At 40.6% G+C, this 26,455-nt stretch overlaps 1 protein-coding gene across 1 annotated transcript in view; it reads left to right on the forward strand.

Annotated features, from left to right (window-relative positions):
- Positions 1 to 632: 632 nt before the first annotated feature.
- Positions 633 to 26,455, forward strand: part of xrcc1 (X-ray repair complementing defective repair in Chinese hamster cells 1) — a 34,449-nt gene continuing 8,626 nt past the window's right edge. Inside the window, exons 1-12 of the mRNA XM_033641386.2 lie at positions 633 to 1,106; positions 1,245 to 1,337; positions 2,709 to 2,816; positions 2,924 to 3,082; positions 3,386 to 3,463; positions 5,587 to 5,710; positions 5,945 to 6,054; positions 9,392 to 9,554; positions 9,643 to 9,883; positions 13,210 to 13,326; positions 21,246 to 21,327; positions 21,412 to 21,511. Coding sequence (XP_033497277.2) covers positions 1,056 to 1,106; positions 1,245 to 1,337; positions 2,709 to 2,816; positions 2,924 to 3,082; positions 3,386 to 3,463; positions 5,587 to 5,710; positions 5,945 to 6,054; positions 9,392 to 9,554; positions 9,643 to 9,883; positions 13,210 to 13,326; positions 21,246 to 21,327; positions 21,412 to 21,511 — 1,426 coding nt within the window. The 5' untranslated portion in view covers positions 633 to 1,055. The remainder of the gene's footprint in view (positions 1,107 to 1,244; positions 1,338 to 2,708; positions 2,817 to 2,923; positions 3,083 to 3,385; positions 3,464 to 5,586; positions 5,711 to 5,944; positions 6,055 to 9,391; positions 9,555 to 9,642; positions 9,884 to 13,209; positions 13,327 to 21,245; positions 21,328 to 21,411; positions 21,512 to 26,455) is intronic.

Raw genomic sequence — 26,455 nt, forward strand, 5'->3', positions numbered from 1 at the left:
TCCTTTTTGTTGCAAATATACCACATCAGTGCACATAAAGCACATGTATGTAAACTATAATTTCTACACATGTAGATGTACTTTTCCTAATTGCTTTGTTTTTATCCTTTCTTTGTCTTTATCTTATTTGGTCTGGCAATATCCCCCTAGGGATCAACAATGTTATCTGATTTCTAGAACTGGAAGACTAGGAAACAAGGATGCCTGTTGTTTTTTGTTTTTTTTTTCTTTTTTTTCTTACAGTTGCAGTTAAATCAGGAATGCCAGAACCTGAGCTGTTATTAATGAAAACTGCATCTGTGATTTTCCTATTGTGAGATTTCAAAATGTGTGCCATGAAAAAAAGGTTTATGAAAAGGTTTCTTGGTAACAAAAGAAGAGATGAGTGTCCACAACAAGGTAAATGTCATATTGTATATATTATATAAAAATAAAGTATATGTTTTTTAGAGGAAAGGAAGAAAAAAGTACATACAATACTTAGAGTTTATAATTAAATGTATGTGTTTGATTTGATCTGTGCATATTCTGAACGATTGGTGGCGATAAAGCTGATGATGCCATTTAAACTGCAGAAGAAGAAGTAGAACGCTCCCATTGGATGAAAAATGCCATTAGGCGGAAGTTGCGTCACAACACAACAGCCATCGGACTTTTGGTGGGAATATGAGTTCGCTTCCACGCACCTTTAACTTAAAATTAAAAGCATTTCTATATGTTTGCTGATATTTAACGTAATGCCAAAGTTAGCGGCTATGTGTCACGCACATAACAGTTTCAAAGGTTCGTGCTAACAGCACTTAGTGTGTGTTTAAATCATTAGGCTAATCAGGAAAAGTTCACTCTATTGTTTGCTAGCATGCTATCACGTTAGCAAGCACAGTAGCTGATTTACAGCAAGGCGCATTTACTGAAGTCTTCGAGGCTTAATTTAACGCCACTGAAAGGACAATTTGTGTGTTTTATATTTGTTGTTAACTGATTGAGACAGCGCTTAGGTTTTCCCCTTCATACTGGATAATTAATTTACCCTCAACCTGTCAAGATTCAACAACATGCCAGAAATCAAACTCAAACACGTCGTTTCTTGCAGCACCGAGGACAATGTAAGTTCACTTCTCACTTACATTGAACCGTAACAATGTTCCCGTTTGTCCCTTGACACAAAGTTTGTAGATATATGCTTTTTATTTAGCCAAATGCGAGCCTCACTTCCACTCACCTCTTGTCCTAATGCACAACAGACTCACAAGGCAGACAACCTGCTGAGCTCTGACACCTACAGGAAGTGGAAAGCAGCAAGAGCTGGGGAGAAGCAGACATCAGTCATTCTGCAGGTATGTTTTTGACCCCCTGTGTAACTTACTCCCACATGTGTCACCCAGCAGCGGTTACATAACATGTTGTTCTGTCATTATTGATGTGAAATTTACTTACGTCATGAAGTAGACTTCTATAACCTGGTGATAAAGTTCATTTGAACCAGATCAAACACTGCTGCTCAGATCTAACTTGCTGAGTATCACAGAAGTTTTTATCTAAATACGAGATCTTTTTTTATGTCCCAAATTCACTTACCCTTCCTTTCCTGGCTGTTTATCCACGAAAGGAAAGCTTTTAATCCAACTTGGTATTTGCTATTGTCATGTAATAATGGTTGGGCACTCACTTTTGTTATCTATAACTTCTGAAATGTGAAGCTGTTTCCAAACATTACATTTATTTAATTGACACTTTTAGCCAAAGCAGCTTTCAAAAATATATTCAACCATGTGGATGCAACAGTAAAATTGCAAAAATCATGCAAGAACATTAACTTCATCAAGTGCTATAATTAGAGACAAGAAGAGATAAAGTTTTTTCCCATTCCTTTTTAAATTTTGTTTTATTTTGTGAGGCAAGATGCCACCTGAACAGATGAGTTTCCAGTCTGCAACAGAACCTGTGTTGAACATTTCACCGATTGAAAATGTTGACTTCTACTCCCACGTCTCCTTTGTTGATGTATTTGTGCCATTGTGGGATTCCCCTTGTCTGCATTGTCTTACAGACACTCTTGCAGGGCAGTGGTTCCCATCTGTCGAACCACAGGGTCTAGATTTCTCCCTAGTAATTAGTTCAAGGTCAACTCAGTACACACGTTTGGCCACGTCATCGAACTAGTTTGCTGTCTCTGTTAAGTAGCTGTCTGTTAGTCACTCACTCTACAGCAGGAAACGGCACTTCAAAGTAAAAACTCTGTCTCAGAAATTTCCTGCATTTCAAAATAAAGTGTTTTTTGACAAACTTAACACTTGCGATCCATTCAGAATGGACCCCTTTTAGACTTCAACCCACCAATTGGGAACCACTGGTTTAGGGATTAGGCAGAAGCAAACTTCCTGTCTTATTTAGAATGCTGCTTGTAAAGTGTGGAAGACAAGAACATACTGTGCTCATCTTTGTCTAGATTACAGGATTTACAGAATATGTTAAAGGCACTTGAGGCACACTGAAATTTTCATTAGGAGAGTGTATATTATTGCAAATTACTGTATCAGTAGGGGACAGTCTGTGTCCAAAAAGGTATACATGTATTTTCTTGGCATAAATGTGTTAAACGTAGGACAAGTAAAAGACTTTGTCTTCTTAAATCCATTCTTTTAGCTCTTTCAGCTTTGTTTCTTGTGTAAGCTCTGTTGACATGTACTGTTTCACTTTCCTCTCAGTTCGAGAAGGAGGAGCAGGTGCACAGCATTGATATTGGAAATGAAGGGTCGGCTTTCATCGAGGTGCTGGTGGGGAACTCTTCAGCTGTCAGAGACCAGGATTATGAGGTATTATCTCAAACCCAACCAAGTACAAAGCATATCACGTCCTTATCATTGGAATTACTCCACATTTTTTGTCCAAATTCTTTGATGTCAATCTTTCACTCTTTTAGGTTCTTTTGGTTATGTCTTCCTTCATGTCCCCCACGGAGAGCCGAAATGGCACCAACATGAACCGGGTGCGATTCTTTGGGCCCAACCAGCTGCAGAAGAGCACAGCACAGGAGAAGTGGGACAGAGTGAAAATTGTGTGTAGCCAGCCATACAGCAAGGTAAGGCCCAGACGTTTAAAATAACAGAGTGCAAACTAAGATTACCATCTGACTCTTAAATGTAAAACATTTGCATTTTCCGAATTTAACAAAAAATACAGATCATTGCTTTACAAACACAGCACAGTAAGGGTCTTCTTGTACTGAAGCTGCTTGGCTGCACCTGTTGATGTTGTGTGTTGAAGTCCTGTGAACTGTTGAATTAAAGTTTACTTGTGTGAAGAAAGGTGTGTACTAATACGCATGTATCTGCTGCCACTTGTGAAATAAAATCTAAGATGACTTTGTGGGTGTGTTTTGCAGAACATAGCATACGGACTGGCCTTTGTTAAGTTTCATTCACCGCCTGACAAAAATGATCCTCCTCCGACAAACTCCCCGGTAAGTCATGCCACATCTTGTTCTCAAAACTCCAGGGTACAGATGTCTCTTCTCTTTTAATATTGTCACTGAGACCTGAGAGCAGTGTTGACAAAGGCTGTGTATTAGAAACTGCTGACAGGACTCCTGAGTTTCAGTGCTTACACCAAAACAATGCTTCTTCAGTGTCTCACTTTAAAAAAAACATTTTTCTACAAAACATTTCTTTTATTTCACAAAGGAAAAGAAACCTCTGAAATGATAAAAGTTGTCACAGCACAAGAAGTCATACGGGAACGTTGCCTAAATGAAATAGTCAGGAATTGGCAAAGTTATTATCTGTATAAGAAAACTGTCTGATAAAAAAGCCACATGACGAGGTGCTGAGCACTGCAGAGGGCTGCAAATAGGTTCAACTCAAAACACTGCGCTCGTCACTGTCACTTTTTACCCAGCCATCCAGTCACAGTGGAGACAAATACCAAAAAGACTCATGTACAAGGACAAAATAATATTGAACCTACCTGGGCCTACTGACCGGCAGATCCGTCCTCTTCTCCTGCACACTCTTACCTACCCTACATCCACTCTTATCATGTGTCGACATTTTCACTTTCGCAGATATTCTGTATCATAGCAACCAAAGTGTCTCAGCTGAAAAGCACTTAAGAGCTGGCAGCTGGACACTTTCAGAAGAGTGCCTGGTGTTTCAGCTGAAAAAAAAAAAGGTTTGAAACACAGCCTTATGTTAAAGGATAACTTCGGTATTTTTAAACCTGGGCCCTATTTCCCCATGTGTATGTGTGCGTATGATTCATAGGTACAACTCGTTTTAAAATTGGTTCAGTATTGAGGGAGGCGGATACAGCCGGCAGCCGCAAGGTAGATATGGTGGCAAATGCGTCCCGTATAAGTTTGCGCATTAAAAGTGCTTTTTTTCGCCATTGACCGGTTCAGATCGCCAGTGCTATCTCTGTAAATAACATACTAAGCGTTTCCCTGACCCTTCACTTCCTCCCGGCTGTGACGTCATCTCGCGAGAGCTTTGCTTGTTGCCGGAAGAAAACGGTACGGTATATACGAGGGCAAAGTATGCAACAGTAAATGTGCGTCTCGGAGACAATTCTAGGTATCAGTATTACATGCATAAAGACATATTAGTTATACTTACTTGATTGGCCATCGTAATAAAAGGGCTCATCCTCATTCTCGAAATCGGGTAAATATGCAGCCATGATACTGATGCAGTAAAACTCTCGACTGTACTCTGGGACAACCAGCGCCCCTCTGAGCGGCGCTCAGCATGACTCCTCTGCTTTCTTCCGGCAACAGGCAAAGCTCTTGCGTGATGACATCACAGCCGGGAGGAGGTGAAGGGTCAGGGAAACGCTTAGTATGCTATTTACAGAGATAGCACTGGCGATCTGAACCGGTCAGTGGCCAAAAAAGCACTTTTAATGCGCGAACTTATACGGAACGCATTTGCCCCCATATCTACCTCGCGGCTGCCGGCTGCATCCGCCTCCCTCAATACTGAACCAATTTTCAATTTCAAAACGAGTTGTACCTATGAATCATACGCACACATACACATGGGGAAATAGGACCCAGGTTGAAAAATACCGAAGTTATCCTTTAATAACACCAGAGGTTGTCCGACCAATGAGAATTTGTTCAGACGAAAGTATATCGACCAACCGATTGTCCAACTGACCAGATGGTGTCAGCCCCAGAAACCACACACATGAGAGAGACCAGCACTGAACAAATGAGCTATCTTGTAAGTGTTGGCGTGAGATTCAGTGTCATCAGAGGACAGTCTTTATAAGCATGTAAATCTAGAGTGAAATGTGCGACCGCACTGTTATCAGCAGTGCTTTAGTTCAGCATGAACATGATGTAGTATAATACATCTTGCTTTTATTGATGCTCTGGTCGGAGTCCAGCACTAAGACGTGGCGCAGTATCTCACTGCAGTGTGTAAAGCATCTAAAGCATCTAACTTATCCTGTGAACCACATAACTTCATGAACTAATGAAATCATTTGTCAAGTTGAAACCTGTTTGCTATATCAAGAGAAAATACACTCCAGTCACTGCCTCCACTTTCTCTTTTGGCGCTAAACTTCCTTCTCTCCCGTCAGAAACTGACGAAGCTGGGGCAGTTCAGGGTGAAGGATGAGTCCTCTACCCCTGGTCCCAGCCTTCAGCCAGGCAGTCTCTTCTTCAATCGCGACAATGCGGCAAAGTCCAGCACTTCACTTAAAGGTAAATCCGCTCATTTAAATTAACCACCTGCTGAAGCCCAATTAAACTCTTTCATGTCCTTGTAACAGTAAAGTGCTAATCAGGTTGAATAATTAAAAAAATGTCAAGAGAGCGCTCATTAGGCTTAATTTAAAGCTTTTTAAGTGTTCCAGGAGACAAAAGGGAGGAGATGTTTCAAAGGCATTCTTTATTATCAGGCTACTTTTTATCTCACAAGCACTTCTCTGTCTTTAGTGTCTCCTCAGAGTGAGAAGTTGAGTTACGCCGCTGCTGCCCTGCAGGCTGGTGGCAGCTCGTCCCACTCGTCAGGTCAAGCTTCCTCCTCCAGCTCTGCCTCACCACAGGTACTAAACATCACCATCATTTCCTCCACTGAAGGACAGCCAGCAAACAGCGATTCCCTTAACATTCCCTTTTTTTGCTTTATTTAGACAACAGGAAAGCTGAGAGGTACACAGCAGAGTTATTGAGAGTTTTAACAACCACATCATTTCTGGGAAAGTTAATTTGATTTAAAACCACATGGGGTCTGAAAAACAAGCTTTTGGCCTAATAACTAAAGTGAATTTAAACCAGAAAAGAAAGAAGAATTAAAGATGTTTTGTTTTTGTTTTGTCTTTCTTTAATCAGCATCATAGTTTCTGACATCAGCTTTGTCTTAATCAAATTCAGCTTTCAAGTAATCGTCTCTATGAGTACAGGAATAACTCAAGCACAGGTGAACAAATATCTGACATATTGAACAGCTGTTTTGCCCATAATGGTCTGCATTTTAATGATACATAATGTATGTGCTTCTGTGTTTTTCACATAGTAATAGAATAACAATAAAACAGACATTCTCATTCAAATCAACGTAGCAGGATGGTCAGAGTGCTGGCGATTTTTATGTGTAACTTTCATATGTACAAACTGACTTGTAGGCACAAAGGCACAAACTTGCTGCGATGAGGTTTTGCGATAACGACCAAACCAGCATTGGAGTAGTACTTTCCAAATACGTGAGCTGTTACTTTAAAAATATCACCATTACTGTTATTTCCTTGTTTCATCTGTTGCGCTTAAATGCATGTTTGTTGAAACATGATGTAGCGTGACTGTAGCTGCCTTCAAAGAACGAGTGAGAGTTGCTGCTCAGTGGACAGCTGAGAGGATATGAGAGACTGTGAGGATACACATACACATTTTAGATATATTGAATTACGGGTTTTTGTAGGGCTGGGTGATATAGCGACTATGTATGATATATCGATAAATTTCAATCAAGTTGCGTTACAGATTGCATACCAGTGTTCATCTCTCCTCTCTCACACTCCCCGCACAGCTCCGCCCCACTCACTCACTGACAAGTTCTCCAGCAACCCTAAGAGACACAGAGCTGCTCTTCTGTTTAATCTGTCTGTTATTTAGTCTACAGTGTGACATTGGTTTGTATGTTGCACGAGCTATGCCAAATCAGTCTGTGAGGTGAATGAAATTATCGCTGTAGCATAAGTGCAATCCGGCATCGTTGTTCTTCTTGGTAATTGTAGTCTATTTTGTGACATGGAGACAGCACCTGGATGCAGGCGACAGGTGTCTTTATAAAAAAAAAAAAAAGCAGCCACAACACAGTCGTTTCATATACGAGACGTATATAACGCAGACAAAATGTCTCTCGCGACTTCCCTCGCTTGATGTTGATGTTCTGTGCATAAAAAAGATTAATAACCTAAATAAATAAAAAGATTTAAATCATTTTCCAGCACTACATCCATCTGAAAGACCATGGAAAACAACTTTTTAATCCCCTCCACAAAGATTTTTAATTGTTTCAAACTACAATGGATTAATGCCTACTTGATACTTTTATACTCATGTTATAGTTCCTGTGCTGCAAACCTTTAAACCTCTGTAGCTCCAGTACTGTGTGCAAAAACGTTAATGTACAGCCCAGCTATTTATTACCTCCGCCAAGGAGGTTATGTTTTCACCGGCGTTGGTCTGTTTGATGAAATTTTCAGGAAAGGTGGATAATGGGACAAGGAACAGATGATAAAATTTGGGTGGCCTCAGCAACAATTCCAATTTCTAAAGATGGTGAAAATAGCACCATCTGGTGGCCGGAAAGCACGTTTTGTTCTACTTGCTAAATATTGTTGTAATTCTAAAGTTTAAATTAATGTTCTGTGTTGGAAAAAAATAAAGTGAAAAATACAAAAAAAAAAACATATTATATTCTGTGTTGGTACAAAATTAAAACGAAATAAATACACCTCAGTGTCTCCATGGTGAAGGCATATATAACATAATAATGATAGTGATGCAAATAACCTAATTGTGATGCAGGCTGCAAAATTTGATGCAGAGGGGGAGGGAATATCACCTACTTGGAGGAGGTCTGCACTCACTGAGTGCTTTTCTAGCTTTGTATAGTTTTTCTTTTCCATGTTGTTCAGCTGCATATTTTTAAAACAGGAAAAAAAAATCCTTGTCTGTGCATTTTGTTTTGATCACAGTCTGTTTTTTATAAAAGTGCTTGTGACATCTCAAATGTGGCTTTGACCTGCAACTGAAAACATGTAGCCCATTTTGTAGAAAATACCGAGATATATATCGTGTATCACCATTCAGCCTGTAAATACTGAGATATGATTTTTGTCCATATCACCCAGCCCTAGTTTCTTGTGACCAAACTAGAGTTGGTGATTGTTGGAACCGTGGACAAAGTAACATGACTAACAAGACTAACTAAGATCCATTTGTTGATTTTTATTTTGTTTCTGTCTAAATTTGGATACAGTGTGTTATACAATGTGTTACCAAGCTAACATTAGTCTTAGTTGGGTGAAAGAGAGAAACTTGGATTGATGTCTGTTGCATTTTTCTGTTAAATAAGAAAAAGAGATGCAAGAGTAGTGTGACACAGTTGTATCTATCTCACTACGTCACCACAAACTAAAAGTCCTAGGATGTGTATGAAAAACGTATTAATACATAACAGTATTTGAAAAAATAACAAGCATTGTGCGTCAGATTCTTTAATCTTACAGCAGATAGCTCACATTGTATTTGCAAATTCTGCTCATTACATTCTGTTTCTCTTGTTGGTAAAATCCAATTTATTGAATGAATTTGTTAACGTGTGCAGCAGCTTAAAGTGAAGCTTTTGTCGACTTAAAAAATCCCAGCTTGAAGTAATGCATCACCTGGCTCCATTATGCATCACTGTACTCTTCCCACTCAGAGGGTGAAAAGAGGATGATGAGGGAGTGACACTCTGTCAATATCAGCTACAGGTCACTTTGACTTTTGAAAAGGAAAAATTAAATACAGACAGATTGAGAGCTGCACAAGTGTGTGTCTCTGCATCAGAAAGTAGTCTAAAAATGATATGTGAGTAACTGCAGAACCTTTGTTTTTACATCTTGAAGGGAAGTTTTATTTCAAATGCTCAACCCTGACAATAGAAAAAATTGTCTGCTACACTTGTGTAAGGTTTATTAAATGTACAGTTTTTGTCTGATGACCTTGTTCTGGTGGCAAGTGGAAGTGTGGACAGTTTGTGGGAGTCTACTTTATTCCACCCATCATCCACCAGTTTTTTCTTACACATCTCTCTTAAACAGGCATGTGCACATTATTTTTCCATTCTAAAAGCTTCCATTTGTTTACTGACCTACATCCATTGTGTCATCGTAGCCACCAGCCAAAAGAAAATTTGAGTTCAGCAAAGAGCGGCAGTCTGCCTCCGGCCCTCCGCCCTCCAAGAAAATAAGCCCAGCTGGCTCGCCTGAGGGCAAAGCTGTGACCCCCAAACACAAGCCGAGCCCAGCCGGCACGCCGAGCCCCAGCACAGCAAAAGGTATCACATACATCAGTGTCTGAATTTTAGCATACAGATGATTTCTTCACCTGGAAAACTTCCTTGACTTTTGCTATTATCTCCTCAGTTTCCCCAGCACAGAGGCCACCTGACAAGAAGCGGGAGAGCCTGTCCAAACCTGAACCCAAACCCAAACCCAAGCAGCAGAAAGCAAGCACGCAGCAGGTCCCATTCCAGCGGATGATGGAGGGGGTGGTGTTTGTCCTCAGCGGCTTCCAAAACCCCTTCAGAGGGGAGCTGAGGGAAAAGGCTCTGGACATGGGAGCTAAATACCGACCTGACTGGACGCCCGACTCCACACATCTCATGTGAGTATCAGGCAGGGGGCGTGGGAGTGTTAGGAAAGCTGAAACACTTAAAACCATTCATGAATACATTACTTACTCTTTCCTCTCAATTTAATATACAGCTTATTATTGGGATATTTTGCAGCATTGAAACAGAGAATAGAGCCCTGCAGAGCCGTCAGTGCCTGTATCTGTATTCAGATAAAATGCTGGAAGTGGTCGTGGTTTGTACTGGATGTTACATTAAAGGGAAATTTCAGTTTATTTCAACCTGTCTCCTATCGTCCTAAATTTCTTTCAAGTGACTAGTGACATAAAAATAATAGTTAGCATGTTAGCCGTTAGCCTAGATACAGCCGGGGCGCATAGCAGCGTCAGACCTGTTAAAAGGTAAGTGAAGAGAGAGAGAGAGAGAGAGAGAGAGGCGCAACAGGTAGAGGATGAGAGAGGAGGAATGGCTGCTGCAAGGCTGCGTAGCTCTGGAGATTGGTGATGTACCTGTGAATGCTGTGCCCCAGTGCCCACAGAAGAGGAATGCCTCTATTGCAAGGAATGGGACCGGTTGCAGCCTTATTTTCAAGGTCTGGATGTGACCGAGGACGAGACACCTCCACCTGGAGTAGTATCCAGCTGGGCTTTATCTAGAGCTCGCGAGATTTCAGGCACGGTATGAGATCGCTGCTTGTTCTCGCGATATTTCGGCCGCGCTTTGGAAAGCAGAGCTAAATGGTAAACAAACATGGCACCACACTGGTAAGGTAAGACAACACGTTTACATGTCGTTTTCTATATGTTCTCTGACATTTATCCTAACGATATGAGGCGGTCTTTGTGGAAAAAAAGCTTGTTTAGTGGACTAACTTTGCACTTGAAGTATGCCCATTCACGTTTTAACAGGTCTGACGCTACTATGCGCCCCGGCTGTATCTAGGCTAACGGCTAACATGCTAATTATTATTTTTATGTCACTAGTCACTTGAAAGAAATTTAGGACGATAGGAGACAGGTTGAAATAAACCAAAATTTTCCTTTAAATCAGGCAGTGTTATATTCATTGACAATGCAATTTTTTTGCCCTTGAAACATCATATTGATTTAATATTGGCATATAATTGTGACATATATTTCCACGTCCTCATACTGCCATACTTGTGCACTTTTATTCTCTCTCTCTCTCTATCTTTTCTCTTGATTTTTAACAAAACTCAATTTTATGAATGGTCTATATGCCCATGAAATAAATACTGAAATAAATTTACAAAAATCGGATAATAATAGGATAATAAATATATAAATAAATATAAAAATGTAAATCAGTCAATATAGTTTAATAAATAAATAAATGGGTTTTTTTTCGCATTTATTTTCCAGCTGTTTTTATTTCCAAATCAAAATTTTAAATCAAAATGCCTCTGATTGATACACACAGCGTACAAATCTTAGACTGATAAATATTGACTGGAATACAAGGTGAATTCAACAATCTGAGTTGTTTAGAAGGAAGGTAACACATACAGCGAAAAAACTTTTAAGCTTTATTTTAATGTATAGTTTGCAGGGGATTGAAAGGAATGCAGCTGCTACTGTACACCTAACCATTGTACCACTAGCCAGGGTATGAAATTAACAAAATATTTTAGGGGGAATTTTGGCCCCCACGGTCTAAAAAATGGGGGCATTTTCAAAATGTTTGGGGGCCATCAAAAAATTGTAATTATGTTCTAACAATAAGCACATGAAAAGCAAAACCAACCAAGATAGTGTCTTCACTCTTCAGTAGAAACCACTATAAATGAAATAAATAATGGGTTACATAAAGTTCTGGTTGCAAAATATCACTCAGATTTCCTATAATTCAACCAGTTTAAATGTGATGATTTAACCATTAATCTACTGATAGCAGTACTAATGTTTCACCACATTACAGTTACTTTTACTGTTAAAAAGGCCAAATTACTATAAATTCCTTAGATGCAATCGTGGAAGTAAGTTAATTTAAAATTTAACATTCATTCTACCTTAATTTTTCATTAATTTATCATTGTGTAGACACAGATCATCCAAGAAATGGTTAATCTATACTTCTGGTACAGCAAAGCCCCCTCCCCTTCTCTGTCAGATTACTCTCACGTAATCAGTGCAGTCTCGTTGATTATGTCTGGAAAATGAGTTGTAGACGTGACGGTAAATTAATTTAATGAAAATAAAATTATACTTTAATGTCTGATTGTAATACTGTTAAAAATATAAATACATATAGTTGTTTTGAAAACTTGGGGGCAATTTTGGCCCCTGGAACATGGCTTTTGGGGGCATTCTTGGATAAATTGTGGGCCAAATGGCCCGTGGCCCTTGCTAATTTCTGACACTGCCACTAGCACACTCCTGCACATGATGCTGCCTCCTCCTAATGCACTCTCAGCCCGCTGTGCACTGACATCACTTAGTAGTAAATGAAATTACTACTAAGTGAAGCCCTTGCATTTTTATCTTGTGGCCATCCACAATGATTTAAATGTCAATTTTTTTGCCCCCAATTATTACAAGCAACTTCAGGTAGATTACATATGTTCCAAGAATAGAAGCTACCATTTTATGGTACATGTATTTTTAATGAACAGTGCAGCTTGTGTAGTCGTGAAGTAACCCACACACAGTAGTGTAACTTGTTTGTGTCAGTGGAGTTTAATTGAGTTGTTTAGTGCACTTGACAGTCTGTATTTATTGATTTGCCAGTTTTCACAGAAAAACACATCAATGAAATCAGATTTTTATATTCACAACACATCAAAAAGTTGTTGCTGTGGGGGAAAAAATGAACCAAATCCTCAGGTGGCAGAAAACAGCTCAGAAATATTTCTCTATAATGAGAAAATGAAGACATAAATAGGGAGCATATGTAAAAAAGCTACAGAAAAGCCAAACGTTGGCAGACAATCAGCTGAAAACATGATGAACAGAATAAAGACCTTATTGTCAAAACTGATTTATCACAGTTTCTTTTTGTAGGAAATTTTAAAATCATAATTGTTTTATTGCTGTACTCAGTGTATTACAAATTATTTTAAAATTAAATATCATGGCAACATGACAGATGTGAACAGTTTTCAAATGACTGTCTCATGGGAGATTTTTAACTGTAGTTGATTTTTATCATTGCAACAGATTGCCTGATTGTGTAACAGCACTGTTAGCACTCTCAGTAATTCACTTTAATTGCATCTTGATCTCTGCTGTCAGAGCGCACTATTGCCCTTGTCAGCTTCTCTTTAGTGATGTAACCATATGTGTCTGTCTGTGTGCGTGTATGTGCCCACGCACGTCTGTTTCGGCCCATTAATCTCCAGCTGTGCCTTCGCCAACACTCCTAAGTACAGCCAGGTGAAATCAGCAGGGGGCATCATCGTACGGAAGGAATGGGTACTTGACTGCCATAAGAGGAAACAGAAGATCTCCTATAAACGGTAAGAGAGTGTGAAATCCAAAACAAATTATTGAAAACAGATTTGTTGATAGTGATAATAGTAAAATGAAATTGGCCAGGTTTGGCCACAGGAGCAGCTGGGTGCATTCAGTGTCTAGTTAAAGGGTGCTTCCACAGGGCAACAGCCTGGTTTTAGTGCGGTGCATGTGTTCAATGTATGAAACCTCATCAGATTAATACTTTCTCTTAAGCCACGTCTGTACCTCTACATTGTACAATCTGTGCACAGCACTCACACTGATTGAAGCGGCCCAAAATACACCCCTCGCAGCAGTGATGTCCACTTGCTACAGAGAATTGTAACCTTGAGCAGCTGATGCCTGCTGTGATCGCAGATTCAACCCAGGCAGCTCCAGCAGCTCTCTAATTATATGCCTCATTACAGGGGGAGCTTTCAGAACGTCTTCTGTCATCGTCCCACGTGAATCTGTCGCTACTGAATAATGTAGACCAGATTACTCATCTTAGGCAGTGGACATCCAGATAAATTTGAAAAAATGTGTTGCACTGTCTGAAGCTTTGCTTTATCATTTAAGGAATTCATTCATACTTGTTTTACTGTGGTGATTGTGTTTGGCTTGAAGAAGAATCGCTTTAAAACGAGGCTCCCTCACTTCAAGGTTAGCTAAGGGTATTGAAGTCATTAGTTTTAGGCTTCTGTTGCATTTAAATGTAGGATAAGAAATATGCAGAGCTAGTGTTGTGGTATATGGAATGTCAAAGTATCACCTCTAATGATAAAGTCCAACTTTCAGCCATTTATATTTTTATTTAACCACTTCCAGTCAAATTGCTGATTTCTACATATGTGCCTGTATACCAGTTTTACTACTTACCACGGTGAAACACATTTCTGAGATCAGCACAGCACAGCCAGGCATTTCTTTCATCATGACCACCGCCGTTTTCAGGGACCTTCAGGAACACAGCGCCAGTTTAATTTTGATCGTCCACACAAGGTCTGCAACTAACGATTATTTTCTTCATTGATTAAAGCTGGGTAGGCAGTTTAATTTTGGCATCATTGGTCAAAGAATTCCATACTATACTTTGAGCAGATTGTAACTCAAAGCAGTCTGAGAGAATGCTAGACTTCCTCCCCTTCCCCCTGGAACCTGTTTTCAGGCTTAGAAAATTTAACCTGTGACAGGAGACTTTGGCCAGTCACAGGTCATTTCAGAGAGAGGATGTTCCTTTTGGCTGTTCTGCAAATGCAGATGTGCGTGCACGTCCTTTTGGGGAAAGCCTGATTCACTGGCGAAGAATCTTACAGAGAAAGTTGCTATTCCTATTTTTCAAATAGAGAGTCTGACAGTAAATGAAATAAAGCATGTGTCAGTCAGGGCATTTCAGAGATGGATGGACAGACAATTTTGCTAATAGTTTAGCCTTCTGCTAACTGGAGCCAAAGTTTCTTTGACATGTTTATGTAGCTACGGTTAGTGAGAGCCTCGAATCACAGTGGGCCCTTTGCCTCACACCCCGCGGATACAGACCACCTGTGGTGTTTCCACTTAAAACAGTAGTGTATCTATTCATATGGCAATAAGATTAAATTAATTATATTTCCAGGAAGAGTGAAAATATTATTGTGAAATATTATTTGATTACAGCGTGTACCATGGACCCCATACATCTGTGCCGCCAGCACCTAGGGGAACTCTAAAGTCATTTTTCCTTCTCACCTTGGTGATTTAGAGAGTAATAACATCAAGGAAGAGAATTGTCCCCAGTTCTCTCACAGGCTGCGTCAGTGATGGATTTGAAAACTTATCTTGTAGTTGACTGATTGTGTATCTGCATGGATGATTGACGATGATCATCAGCCCTGCAGGGAAGGACTCGCTGCGCCTCGAAAAAGTTAAACCCTGTAGAAACCTTACATTAAATTTCTCATCAGCTTCATGGTCTGCTGGATGGATAGATGGACGTTTTCACTGCCTAGCAGTCCAGAGGTGCCAATGCATAAGTTCAAATGCACTTAACATTTGTCCTTTTAATCCCTACGTTTGTGCTGTAAGAGATTTTGTCATTTGTTTATCAGAGGACATAGTTAAATTAGAAATGTAACGGCACTCTGTTTAGACTTCAGCTGTGCAGGGAGCATTACAGAAATATTTCTAGGTCCAATCCCGTCAGATGCCAGTGTGATTTTACAGACAAACTGAATGGGTCTTTTTCTTGAACCATAAATTAGCTGCTCATTTTCAGAAAGAAGTGCATGAATCCAAAAGGGGCTTGTAGTGGTGGTGTTGTTCTCTCAAATATATCTTATTACTCTGTAGCATGAAACAATTGAATTGGGAGCTTAAGCAGTTGGTTGGTTAGTTGATCAATAGAAATTAACTGTGCAACTATTTTAAGAATTGATCAGTCTTTCATTATCTTTCAAGCATTTGCTGATGTCATGCTTCAAAATGTGACGATTTGCTGCTTTTCTTCAGTGAAAATACAGTGAGATACTTTTAAACAGAATATATTCAGGATTTAGACAGTTGCAACGTCACCCTTTTTTCGCAATTTGTTTTTTCATTTCACAAACAAAGCAAATCAAATCAACAAGTCAGTAATTGGCAGATTAATTGATTATAATAAAAAATCTCAGGTCGCGGCCACAATGGGTGCTGTCACAGACTTGTTAGTGGTTTGCTCTCATGTAGCTATAATAACTTCTTTTGATGTGACATTTCAAAGACATTTTTGTCCCCCAGTTCCAGCATGATAAATCTGGTGATAAGAGCGGGTGCACAGAAATCAATTTTTACTTATGTTTGTCTGCAAAGCCGGAAATGAAAGAGGTCAGAGTTGTGTTTTTGGTGGGATTATCCTGGACAGCCACGTTGTGTGTATGTGTTGTGTAAAGAGTCTGAGAGAGTAATGTGGAAAGCTTATAAATGCTGAACATTAGTTAAGCACAAGACTTTGGTTTTATTAAATCTGTTCATCACCAAAAAGTACACTGAAATGAGAAGTTTGCTGGAGCCTGTGTCGTCATCCTCCCTCATGCTCGCTTTCAGATTGTGTGGAAGATCCCTCACCCCCGCACTCCACCCTCCACCCTCTCTTGTTGCCAGAATAACCCATTCCCCTGCCCAGCACCGCTATTGTGCGGTGCATGGAGTGCGCAGCTTTGATGATGTATCCTTTATTTAAAAGCTGCATCTGGTATGGGTAATTAAAGGGACCACTTACTTTGATGATAACAAGTGCTCAAACAAATACGCACCCTCTCAAACTGTTGCTCCATCACGCACACAAACACTTTGTCCCCAAGCATCTGTAGGCAAATGCACAGCTTCAGCTCCTGCCACGCCTACGTATGCTGTAGTGCAGCTAAGCACCCCAGAAATGCATTCTCCATACTCATTATCCAATCAGTGAGGGTCCAGTGATGGACAAAAAGAGAGGAGAGCAGAAAACACTCAAGCAGCTCTACATCATCCCATCACAATGCAGCTGAATGAGTAAACAAATTTCTCATTAAAAATAAGGCTCAGTTTCAACATCTCAGGAGGAATTGGAAAGTAGTTTGTTTCGCAGAGCCAAAATATCAGCACAGTCGTACGATGATTAAAGTACAGAAAATGCAACTTAATCACATACAGAAACTCATCACCTAAAAGCACATCCAAAAGTGTCAGTTTGCAATGATATAAAATGAAAAGAAGTATCAGTATCAAGTATCAGAATTGTCACTGATTACCTTTCTCAAGTCATCAGTAGTTAACAGAGCATCTACATTTGTATTTGATGAGCCGAGAGACTGATGGCAGTGAATTTTTGTTTAAGAAATTACTTTAAAGAGGAAGCATTAGGTAGCGAACTTGTCATTTTTAAGGGTACTGACCGAATAACAAAGCTCAGAGGCTGGCAACGGAGCTCTGTGGCCGGCTTCCCGGTACTTACGGAGAAACCTGGTTCAACTTCAGACAGGAGGCAGAAGTGCCCCAAAGCTGGAAAGCCGGCCACGGAACCCTGTTGGCTGTTCTGTTGGCTGCTTCCTTGGCTTCCCACCGAGCCAAAACTTTGAGCGTCTGTACTTTTTTCTATATTATATTAGTAATAGCCTTCTATTACTGAAGAGCAGGCACACACAAACACATACACAGGGAGACAGTCAGAGACAGAGGCTTAGCTCTACGTGTGATCAGAAAAGATCAGAGAAACAGAATTGCATGTTTAGTCTACTATCTCTGCAGCTTGTTTAAAAAATAAAAGTACCGGTGTGGGTTTTAATGTGAACCATCTTGCATAGCTTGGTTTTTTACCTGCTCTAAAAAACCCAAGTGTTTCCAGTTCTCCTTAAACAGAGCGTATCGAGCTTTCTGGTCTGTTTTCACGGTAACAACACTTATTGCCATGAGCAACAGATACTGTATTATTCCCCTCGCCCACAGTGTCGTTTTTCATTTTCCAATTTCCTGGACACTTGAGTTTTATGAAACAAGTAAGCATAGGTCAGTAAAATGTCTCTCCTGAGCGGAAATAATTACACCTCAACAGTGATACTTCGACTCTTTGCACTTTGTCTGCACTCTTTGAAGCTAATAATATCCAGGTGACTTCATAGTGGCTTGAGGGAATGTATGGAGAGGGTGGGGAGAAATGTCACATCCTCACTGAACCCTCTCTCACACATCTGGAACACTTGGCTTTTTATATCTTCTCACACTCTCGTAACCTTTTCAGAGATCATTACAGATGGTGTCACTGCCTATCTCTGGTAACAGCACACTCCCTTCATCTTTCTGCTTCTTTTGTCTTTTTTCTCATGCTTTACTTGATTGTCTAATTATCTGCCAAAGACGCTGGTGTTTGCAGTCTGGATTTTTGTTTATCTGTTTCACAAGAATTTGAATAGATTTCAGCTACATTTTGTGTGACATTATACCAGAGAACAAGTGATTAGTTTTCGATCTTTACCCAGTAATTGTGTCCAACTCATTTGGATGGATTTTGGATGTAATTACATATATTTACAGTCACATGGAGCATTAATAATATTAGCAATGAAGTACCTGCTTTGCCCTTTAAAATGTCCAGTGTGGTACTGGACTTTACTGACACTTGAAGTCAGCTGTCATTTAAAAAATTAAAGCCACAGTGTGTAGGAATTTCTCCCATCTAATGTTGAAATCGTATATTGCATTCAAACGGATAGCACACTCTAGCGCCTCACTGTTTCGAACGCATATTGCAACAACGGTAGCCGCTGTGTACCAGAAAGCTATGATAACATTGATGAAACCATGTCATCCGATACTTCATGGAGTATTCATTCAGGCTCCTACACAGACACACGCGACGCAAGTTGACAAACCCCTTCCTCACCATACTGGCTGTGTTTACAACATAGGACTTTTTGGGCGGGTGTAAATCGAAACAAACCAATCACGTCTTGTCTTTTGACACACACACCTCATCGCTTTCCTCACATCACTCACATGGGCCTGTGATTGCATTACCTTTCTCCTTTAGCAGCTCTTTCCACCTGGGAAAGGCTACCCCGATGTTGACCCTCGTTTTTTTTAATTTGCTGGTCACGTTGCCTTTTTGATTCCCTTTTGCGCTTTCTTGCAGTAGTGCCGGGGTAGTAACGAAGTGCCTCGTGCTCCTCTCCTTTGGCTTTTCAGTCACACAGCGCTGGCCTGGCTCTCAACGAAAACGCCAAAGGCGGGGCTGTATGTCTCTTGCTGGCGGATGTATTTTCAAGATGGCGAAACGTTATGGAATCCCCCAGACGACTTGCCCGCACAATGTACAAACAAACCTCAAATTCTCCTTTTACGAGAGTAAGTCAGATTATTGGTGGAGGTAATAGTACACCAATGATGACATATTTATGAATGCAGGCATCAGTTTTTACCAATAAACAACTGAAAATGTTACACAATGTCCCTTTAAGGTGTAGTCCACACATGCACAGGTATCTCTGAAAACTGGATTCTTGCACCCTTAGTTCTCAAAAAGAATCCCGTCCACACAAAAGCAGTGTTAGAAAAAATCTCAGTGCAAATAAAAACACAAACAAAGTGATGTTAAGAGTATGCCATACCAACAAGTGGCAATATAATGGGACCTACGGGACACTAAAACACGGTAGTTCACCGAGATGGGCGCGATTTTGCAGGACTCAGCAATGCACACTTTGATGAGCTCTGTGACCCTCTTAGCCTGTGCGCTGAGTACACGCTCATACTTTATATGATAACCTGCGTGATCCTCTGTGAGAATGCTGAACAAGATCCTGAATTATTTCGGTCTGATGAAAACTGATAAAAATTGAACTACTCGAATTGTTCTGAGAATATTGACCCATAGAAATATAGAAATTGAAATCAGCACAATTGAACGAAATCCTCAATAATATTGAACAAAAACCTTGTAAGCTATGCAGGGTTAGTGAGTTAGCCTTGCTATCTAGGTAGGCTATGCTAACAAGTAAGTTTTGAATAGGCTATAAAAAGGAGGGAAAATGTGTTAATCACAGGTATGTGCAACTGAAAAATGATATTATCCACACTCTTCAGCAGTGAACGATATGCTAGCCTATTGGCATGCTTACTCATTAGCATAGCCTTCCTAGTTATCAAGCTAACTCATTAATATTCTAGCCTGTTGGCAAGCTAACTTGTTATTTTGTCCTACCTACTTAGCAAGCTAACTTGTTATTTTGTCCTACCTACTTAGCAAGCTAACGTACTAACCCCCCAGTTGCTTTTAAGGTTTTTGTTTAATGGTACTGAGGATTTTGTTCAATTTTACTTACTTCATTTAGCAACCTTAGCTCTGAAAAAGCACAAAGGAATTCTGAAAGAAGCACAGGAGCTGGTTGAATGCAATGTTGGCCCAGGAGGGTGATGTGGGATGTTGATCCAGGAGCATATCCTACTTGACAAAATCACGTCGTGCGGTCGCATGGTTAGTGATTGGATTTAGGACCACCATAGATTGTAAAAAATAATGGACATAGCTACTGTTAAGTCTCACATTTGTTTTGTGAGCTCCTGTTTTGAAGCCTTGGGTTCGGCATTATGGCCATCGCCATCTTGGTTTTCTTTGAAACAAGAAGTGACCATATTTGGATGAGAGGGTAGGGCTGTGAAGGAGCAATGGGTGGATCTGACTGAGAAGCCGAGACTATCGGCAGACGGCATTTCAGTGAAAGCAACCCTCCCATAATTATGTGTAACTCTAAGCCTAGATAAAATGTAAATGGATGAGTTCAATAAAATTGGACCCCCCGTGTAGTGGTCATGAGATCAGAGCCAGTATTTTTTTTTACCAGGCTGTGAACATGATTATTTCTGCTGTAAAGAATTTTAACATGGGTGTCTATGAGGACTGACTTGACTAGCTTCCGGAGACAGCCTCAAGTGGTTATTCAAAGAACTGCCACCTCTGTCTTGGCTTCATTTTTCAAACATGGAGGTTGCCGCTTGAGGACAACATGAAAGCGGCCCAGATCTGATTGGGAAAAGATCAGATTTATGACTACTGGCCATCGTAGCATTCTCTTAACCGAGAGTGACTGTGAAACAAGAAAAGGCTGTTGAGGGCATTCTGGGTGAAGCCTAATTTGTGACCGGGTTGTTCTTGCATTTGGTTTCATCCTCCTGCAGTAGATTCGTCTTGTCTCCCAGCAGGCAAACTTCAAAGTATTTAAGACACAGGCAGCAGTAATGTATTAAACATCAAGATACTGAATGTCTGGTGAAAAGAAATTACCTTCAGTCTGAACCTTGATTCCACTTTTGCCCGATGATGGCCCACTGTCGTTTTGAAACATTGAACAAGTAAGACTGATTGGTAGCAAGATATATTGTGCAGGTGTTCTTTTTCCTCTGGCCTTTAATCATCGTGACACATTTTGTTCACCCGTTCTTTGTATTCCTCTAGGTATTTGATGGATGGAGCAGAGTCGAGTTCGGAGAGCGAAATGGAAGATGACGACCAGAGTGAAGACGAAATTAACACAAAGGTGAGTTTGTTGTTTTAAGCGAACCTATAAATGATCCAGTTTTTAACAGTCAGTTTTAATGCTTTCTCCACGCTGTCCTGGCAGACTCCACTGAAGCAGGAGAGACAAGTGACCCCCAAAAAGACACCAGAGAAGAGGAATGATGATGATGAGTATGCCGGCTCCACTGATGTGGATGAACCAGGTTTGAATCTTACTACTTTAATCGAAAGTCCTGCTGTGAAAAAATGTAATGGAACTACCTGATGATCCGTTTAAGATTCAGTCAACGTCAGCATTGCCTCTTCAATGACTCCACACTTTTCTCTTTATTTCTTTGCGCACTACAGAAACTATTGTTGGGATAAAAGAGAAAACGCCTCGTTATTCTGACAAGTGGCTACAACAGTCTGAAACTGTGTTTTTCTATGGACAAAGTTAACCTGAGACAGGCAGACAGACAGGGTGTAATGCTGGGGGAAGAAGTGGGCAGTCAGCCTGTTGAAAAGGTGAAATAGAGAAAATGGAAGAGTGACAGTCAAGACCAAAGAGGCACTTACGCTTTGGATAGAGTTTGAGTGGAAAGTAAAAAAAAAAATGTGCACAAAGTAAAATTCGCTAACTGTTGAAGGGCAAAACAAACATTTTCTTGTGAGTCATGTGGGCCAACTTATTTCTTTTAGTGTACCTGAAAGTGATGTTGAACTGCTCACCGCACCACTTTGAGTTTCTTCTACGTCTGTTCTCTTTCACTGATAATGTCTGATAACAATTGTTGGACAGATTTCTTAAGAATTTTGTTCAGAAATGTATGGTTTCCAAACAATACATTTTTACGAGGTAGGTGATCTTGACTTTTCACATTTTATGGGTGCAAAGTGGTGGTGATGTCATTTGGTACAGACATTTATGTCCCCACAAATTAAAGACTTCCCCCTCACTTTGCTTAAAGCTCCATTAGGAGGTCAAAATTCAAACTTTGGTGTGTGACCAATAGTCGCATTCCCATCAACCTCAGCTGCACTTTGTGTTCAGTGCCTATCAAAGAAAGTTAGCATACTAGCACGCAAAAGTTTTCAACTCTATGACTCAGGAATGGAAGAGGACGCATTTGGTCAGATGCTGAATCTGTGACTCTATTCTTGGATGCCCCCCCTTGGAGCTGTGATGAGTGTAAATATCTTCTGTGCTGCCGGGCGGGGAAAGTTGTGTGTGAAGCATCTGTGTTTTCACAGATATGGATATAAACTGTAAATGCAACTTGATGGGTTCGCGGCGACATTCAGCTGCAAGGCATAATTCTAGTTTTTGTTTTTTGTCAGTGTACAGCGTACTTGTGGGGTATATTTGGTCCCCAGACATAGCTGTACAGTACAGCAGCAAGGGTCCCAGACCTAGGGTGAATCTGAGTGAGAGGAAGGCAGCTGCCTGGACGAAGATAGGCTTTGCTCCGTAACACTCAGAGATAACGTTATCTTCTGCCCTCTCCTTAGAAGCTGTGAATTTACAGCTCACAGTAACCTAATATGATACAGTGTGTGGCTTTTGTTTTATGTCTAGTGTAGTGTTGCACGGTATACCGGTACCAAAATAGTACCGCGGTACTAGAGTATTCCAAACGGTACTATACTGCATTTGGAAAATACCGGTACTTTGAAATTGATTCATTTCATTAATTTAGTTAATTTATTTTACTCATTTATGCACACAAATGCCTTTCTTGTTCCTATTGGAGCACAGATTGCGCAAGTGGTGTGTATGACATCACTTGTATCACCATTCGCAGCTGGCCCAAGAGAAAGTCTGCCTCGCAAAGGGAGACAACACGAGACAACACCAACTTAGTGAAACATTTGAGCAACCAAACCGTGACGTCCGTACCGAGGTACTTACCGAACCATGATTTTTTTGGTACCGTTACACCCCTACTATTTATTGTTCTAAAGGTTTGTATCCAAAAGGACTTTTCCTTAGGAAAAGTACCGAAGAGTATCGAAAAGTATCGAAATTCATATTGGTATTGGTACCAAAACAAAGATTTTGGTATCGTGACAACACTAGTCTAGTGTCACCAAAAAAGTTGTTGCACATTTTCAATCCATCATTAGCGTAGTTAGCACACATTAGCTTGGTGGACTAGCTTGGCTTGTGTACTATAGTACTTACACATCACTGTCACCCTGAGTGTTCCACGAAACCGCATTCAGACCCTCAAACCCTACATGGGAGAAAAGGAACGAGTAGTTGAATGTCTGTATTACACAGCCAAATCAGAATCGACTGGCATAACTCTGAGTAGGGTACAACCCAAGCAACATTATACCAGCTTAAAACTAGAATCCTAATGTTGTCATTGTGAACATGTTAGCATGTCTATGTTAGCATTTGGTTTAATGCACCACTGCGCCAAAGTTCAACCTTGCAGAGCTGCTAGTATGGCTGAGAACACCTAAACTCTACAGTTCCTCAGGGTCAACCACTACAAATAAACTGCAATGAATTAGAAGATACAGGAAAACACCATTTGTCACAGGGGTGAAAACAACAAACCAAAAAGTTCACAGCCACAGCCTGGTGAGTAAAGCAGAAATTAAGTTATATATATATATTAAGGCTGCCCCCAACAAAAATTTTCCCTAGTCGACCAGTAGTCATCATTTAGGGCCATTAGTCGACTAGTCTCCTGCATGTTTACGATATTAATGTGATATTAAATTATATATTTTGGGCGGGGCAACACAATGGTTTGAGTTGAAGGTGTGAGAAAGAATAGTATTAGTAATATTGTTAACACTGTGCTACATTACAGAGAAATACAAAACCGTACTAATGAACCTTCATTAATATAGGCCTATATTTTATCTACAAGTGCACGTCACACACTGAGCGAGCCGCCTGTTAATGACACTGTCAGCAAAGCAGTAATGATGGTGCTAAGTGGCTAATGGGCATGTAGCTACTTCCATGTTTCAGATGATACGTCATGTTTGTAGGTGATGAATGATAGGCAAGTGTTTGCCTGCAGAGTTTACATATCACCTTGGGTAACTTGGCTGTGGAATAACTGCAGGTACCAGCCCTGGGAATAAAGGGCTGTACAGATGTCACATCCAGTTTTCAAGAGGGCAGCGGCAGGTTGTGTCTGAGGTTGCTAAGCAACCATAACAAGCATGGTATAGCCCATTTACCTGAAAGCCTGAGTGCAGAGCTGATCTTCTCCCAGGAGCTGTTAGTAAGTTTGTAGGTCTATCGTCAGTGGGACAGATGTAAAGCTCTGGGTAGCCCTGCACTAACATGATCAACTTTAACGTATTTATCAGGCTGAATATTTACGAAAGAAGGGAAATATGTCTGTCGGCTGTGATTGGTTTGTGACTCCTGTCTGACTGCTGAGCGCTGCCTTTTCCTGCGTCTGTCCTTTCAAATTAAATTCCCACATGGTCCAGTCATATAGGTTTTGATTTATTTCGACTCCTAATAGAGTTTCACTTTCTTCTATGCGAATAAGCGAACAATGAATTCTTGCCGACTAATGACCTTTTATTTGGTCGACTTTTATGGAGCAGCCCTAATAAATATATACATACAGTACAGGCCAAAAGTTTGGACACACCTTCTCATTCAATGCGTTTTCTTTATTTTCATGACTATTTACATTGTAGATTCTCACTGAAGGCATCAAAACTATGAATGAACACATGTGGACTTATGTACTTAACAAAAAAAGGTGAAATAACTGAAAACATGTTTTATATTCTAGTTTCTTCAAAATAGCCACCCTTTGCTCTGATTACTGCTTTGCACACTCTTGGCATTCTCTCCATGAGCTTCAAGAGGTAGTCACCTGAAATGGTTTTCCAACAGTCTTGAAGGAGTTCCCAGAGGTGTTTAGCACTTGTTGGCCCCTTTGCCTTCACTCTGCGGTCCAGCTCACCCCAAACCATCTCGATTGGGTTCAGGTCCGGTGACTGTGGAGGCCAGGTCATCTGCCGCAGCACTCCATCACTCTCCTTCTTGGTCAAATAGCCCTTACACAGCCTGGAGGTGTGTTTGGGGTCATTGTCCTGTTGAAAAATAAATGATCGTCCAACTAAACGCAAACCGGATGGGATGGCATGTCGCTGCAGGATGCTGTGGTGCCATGCTGGTTCAGTGTGCCTTCAGTTTTGAATAAATCCCCAACAGTGTCACCAGCAAAACACCCCCACACCATCACACCTCCTCCTCCATGCTTCACAGTGGGAACCAGGCATGTGGAATCCATCCGTTCACCTTTTCTGCGTCTCACAAAGACACGGCGGTTGGAACCAAAGATCTCAAATTTGGACTCATCAGACCAAAGCACAGATTTCCACTGGTCTAATGTCCATTCCTTGTGTTTCTTGGCCCAAACAAATCTCTTCTGCTTGTTGCCTCTCCTTAGCAGTGGTTTCCTAGCAGCTATTTGACCATGAAGGCCTGATTGGCACAGTCTCCTCTTAACAGTTGTTCTAGAGATGGGTCTGCTGCTAGAACTCTGTGTGGCATTCATCTGGTCTCTGATCTGAGCTGCTGTTAACTTGCGATTTCTGAGGCTGGTGACTCGGATGAACTTATCCTCAGAAGCAGAGGTGACTCTTGGTCTTCCTTTCCTGGGTCGGTCCTCATGTGTGCCAGTTTCGTTGTAGCGCTTGATGGTTTTTGCGACTCCACTTGGGGACACATTTAAAGTTTTTGCAATTTTCCGGACTGACTGACCTTCATTTCTTAAAGTAATGATGGCCACTCGTTTTTCTTTAGTTAGCTGATTGGTTCTTGCCATAATATGAATTTTAACAGTTGTCCAATAGGGCTGTCGGCTGTGTATTAACCTGACTTCTGCACAACACAACTGATGGTCCCAACCCTATTGATAAAGCAAGAAATTCCACTAATTAACCCTGATAAGGCACACCTGTGAAGTGGAAACCATTTCAGGTGACTACCTCTTGAAGCTCATCGAAAGAATGCCAAGAGTGTGCAAAGCAGTAATCAGAGCAAAGGGTGGCTATTTTGAAGAAACTAGAATATAAAACATGTTTTCAGTTATTTCACCTTTTTTTGTTAAGTACATAACTCCACATGTGTTCATTCATAGTTTTGATGCCTTCAGTGAGAATCTACAATGTAA

Source organism: Epinephelus lanceolatus, chromosome 10, assembly GCF_041903045.1.
Source record: "Epinephelus lanceolatus isolate andai-2023 chromosome 10, ASM4190304v1, whole genome shotgun sequence".
NCBI classification, from domain to species: domain Eukaryota; kingdom Metazoa; phylum Chordata; class Actinopteri; order Perciformes; family Serranidae; genus Epinephelus; species Epinephelus lanceolatus.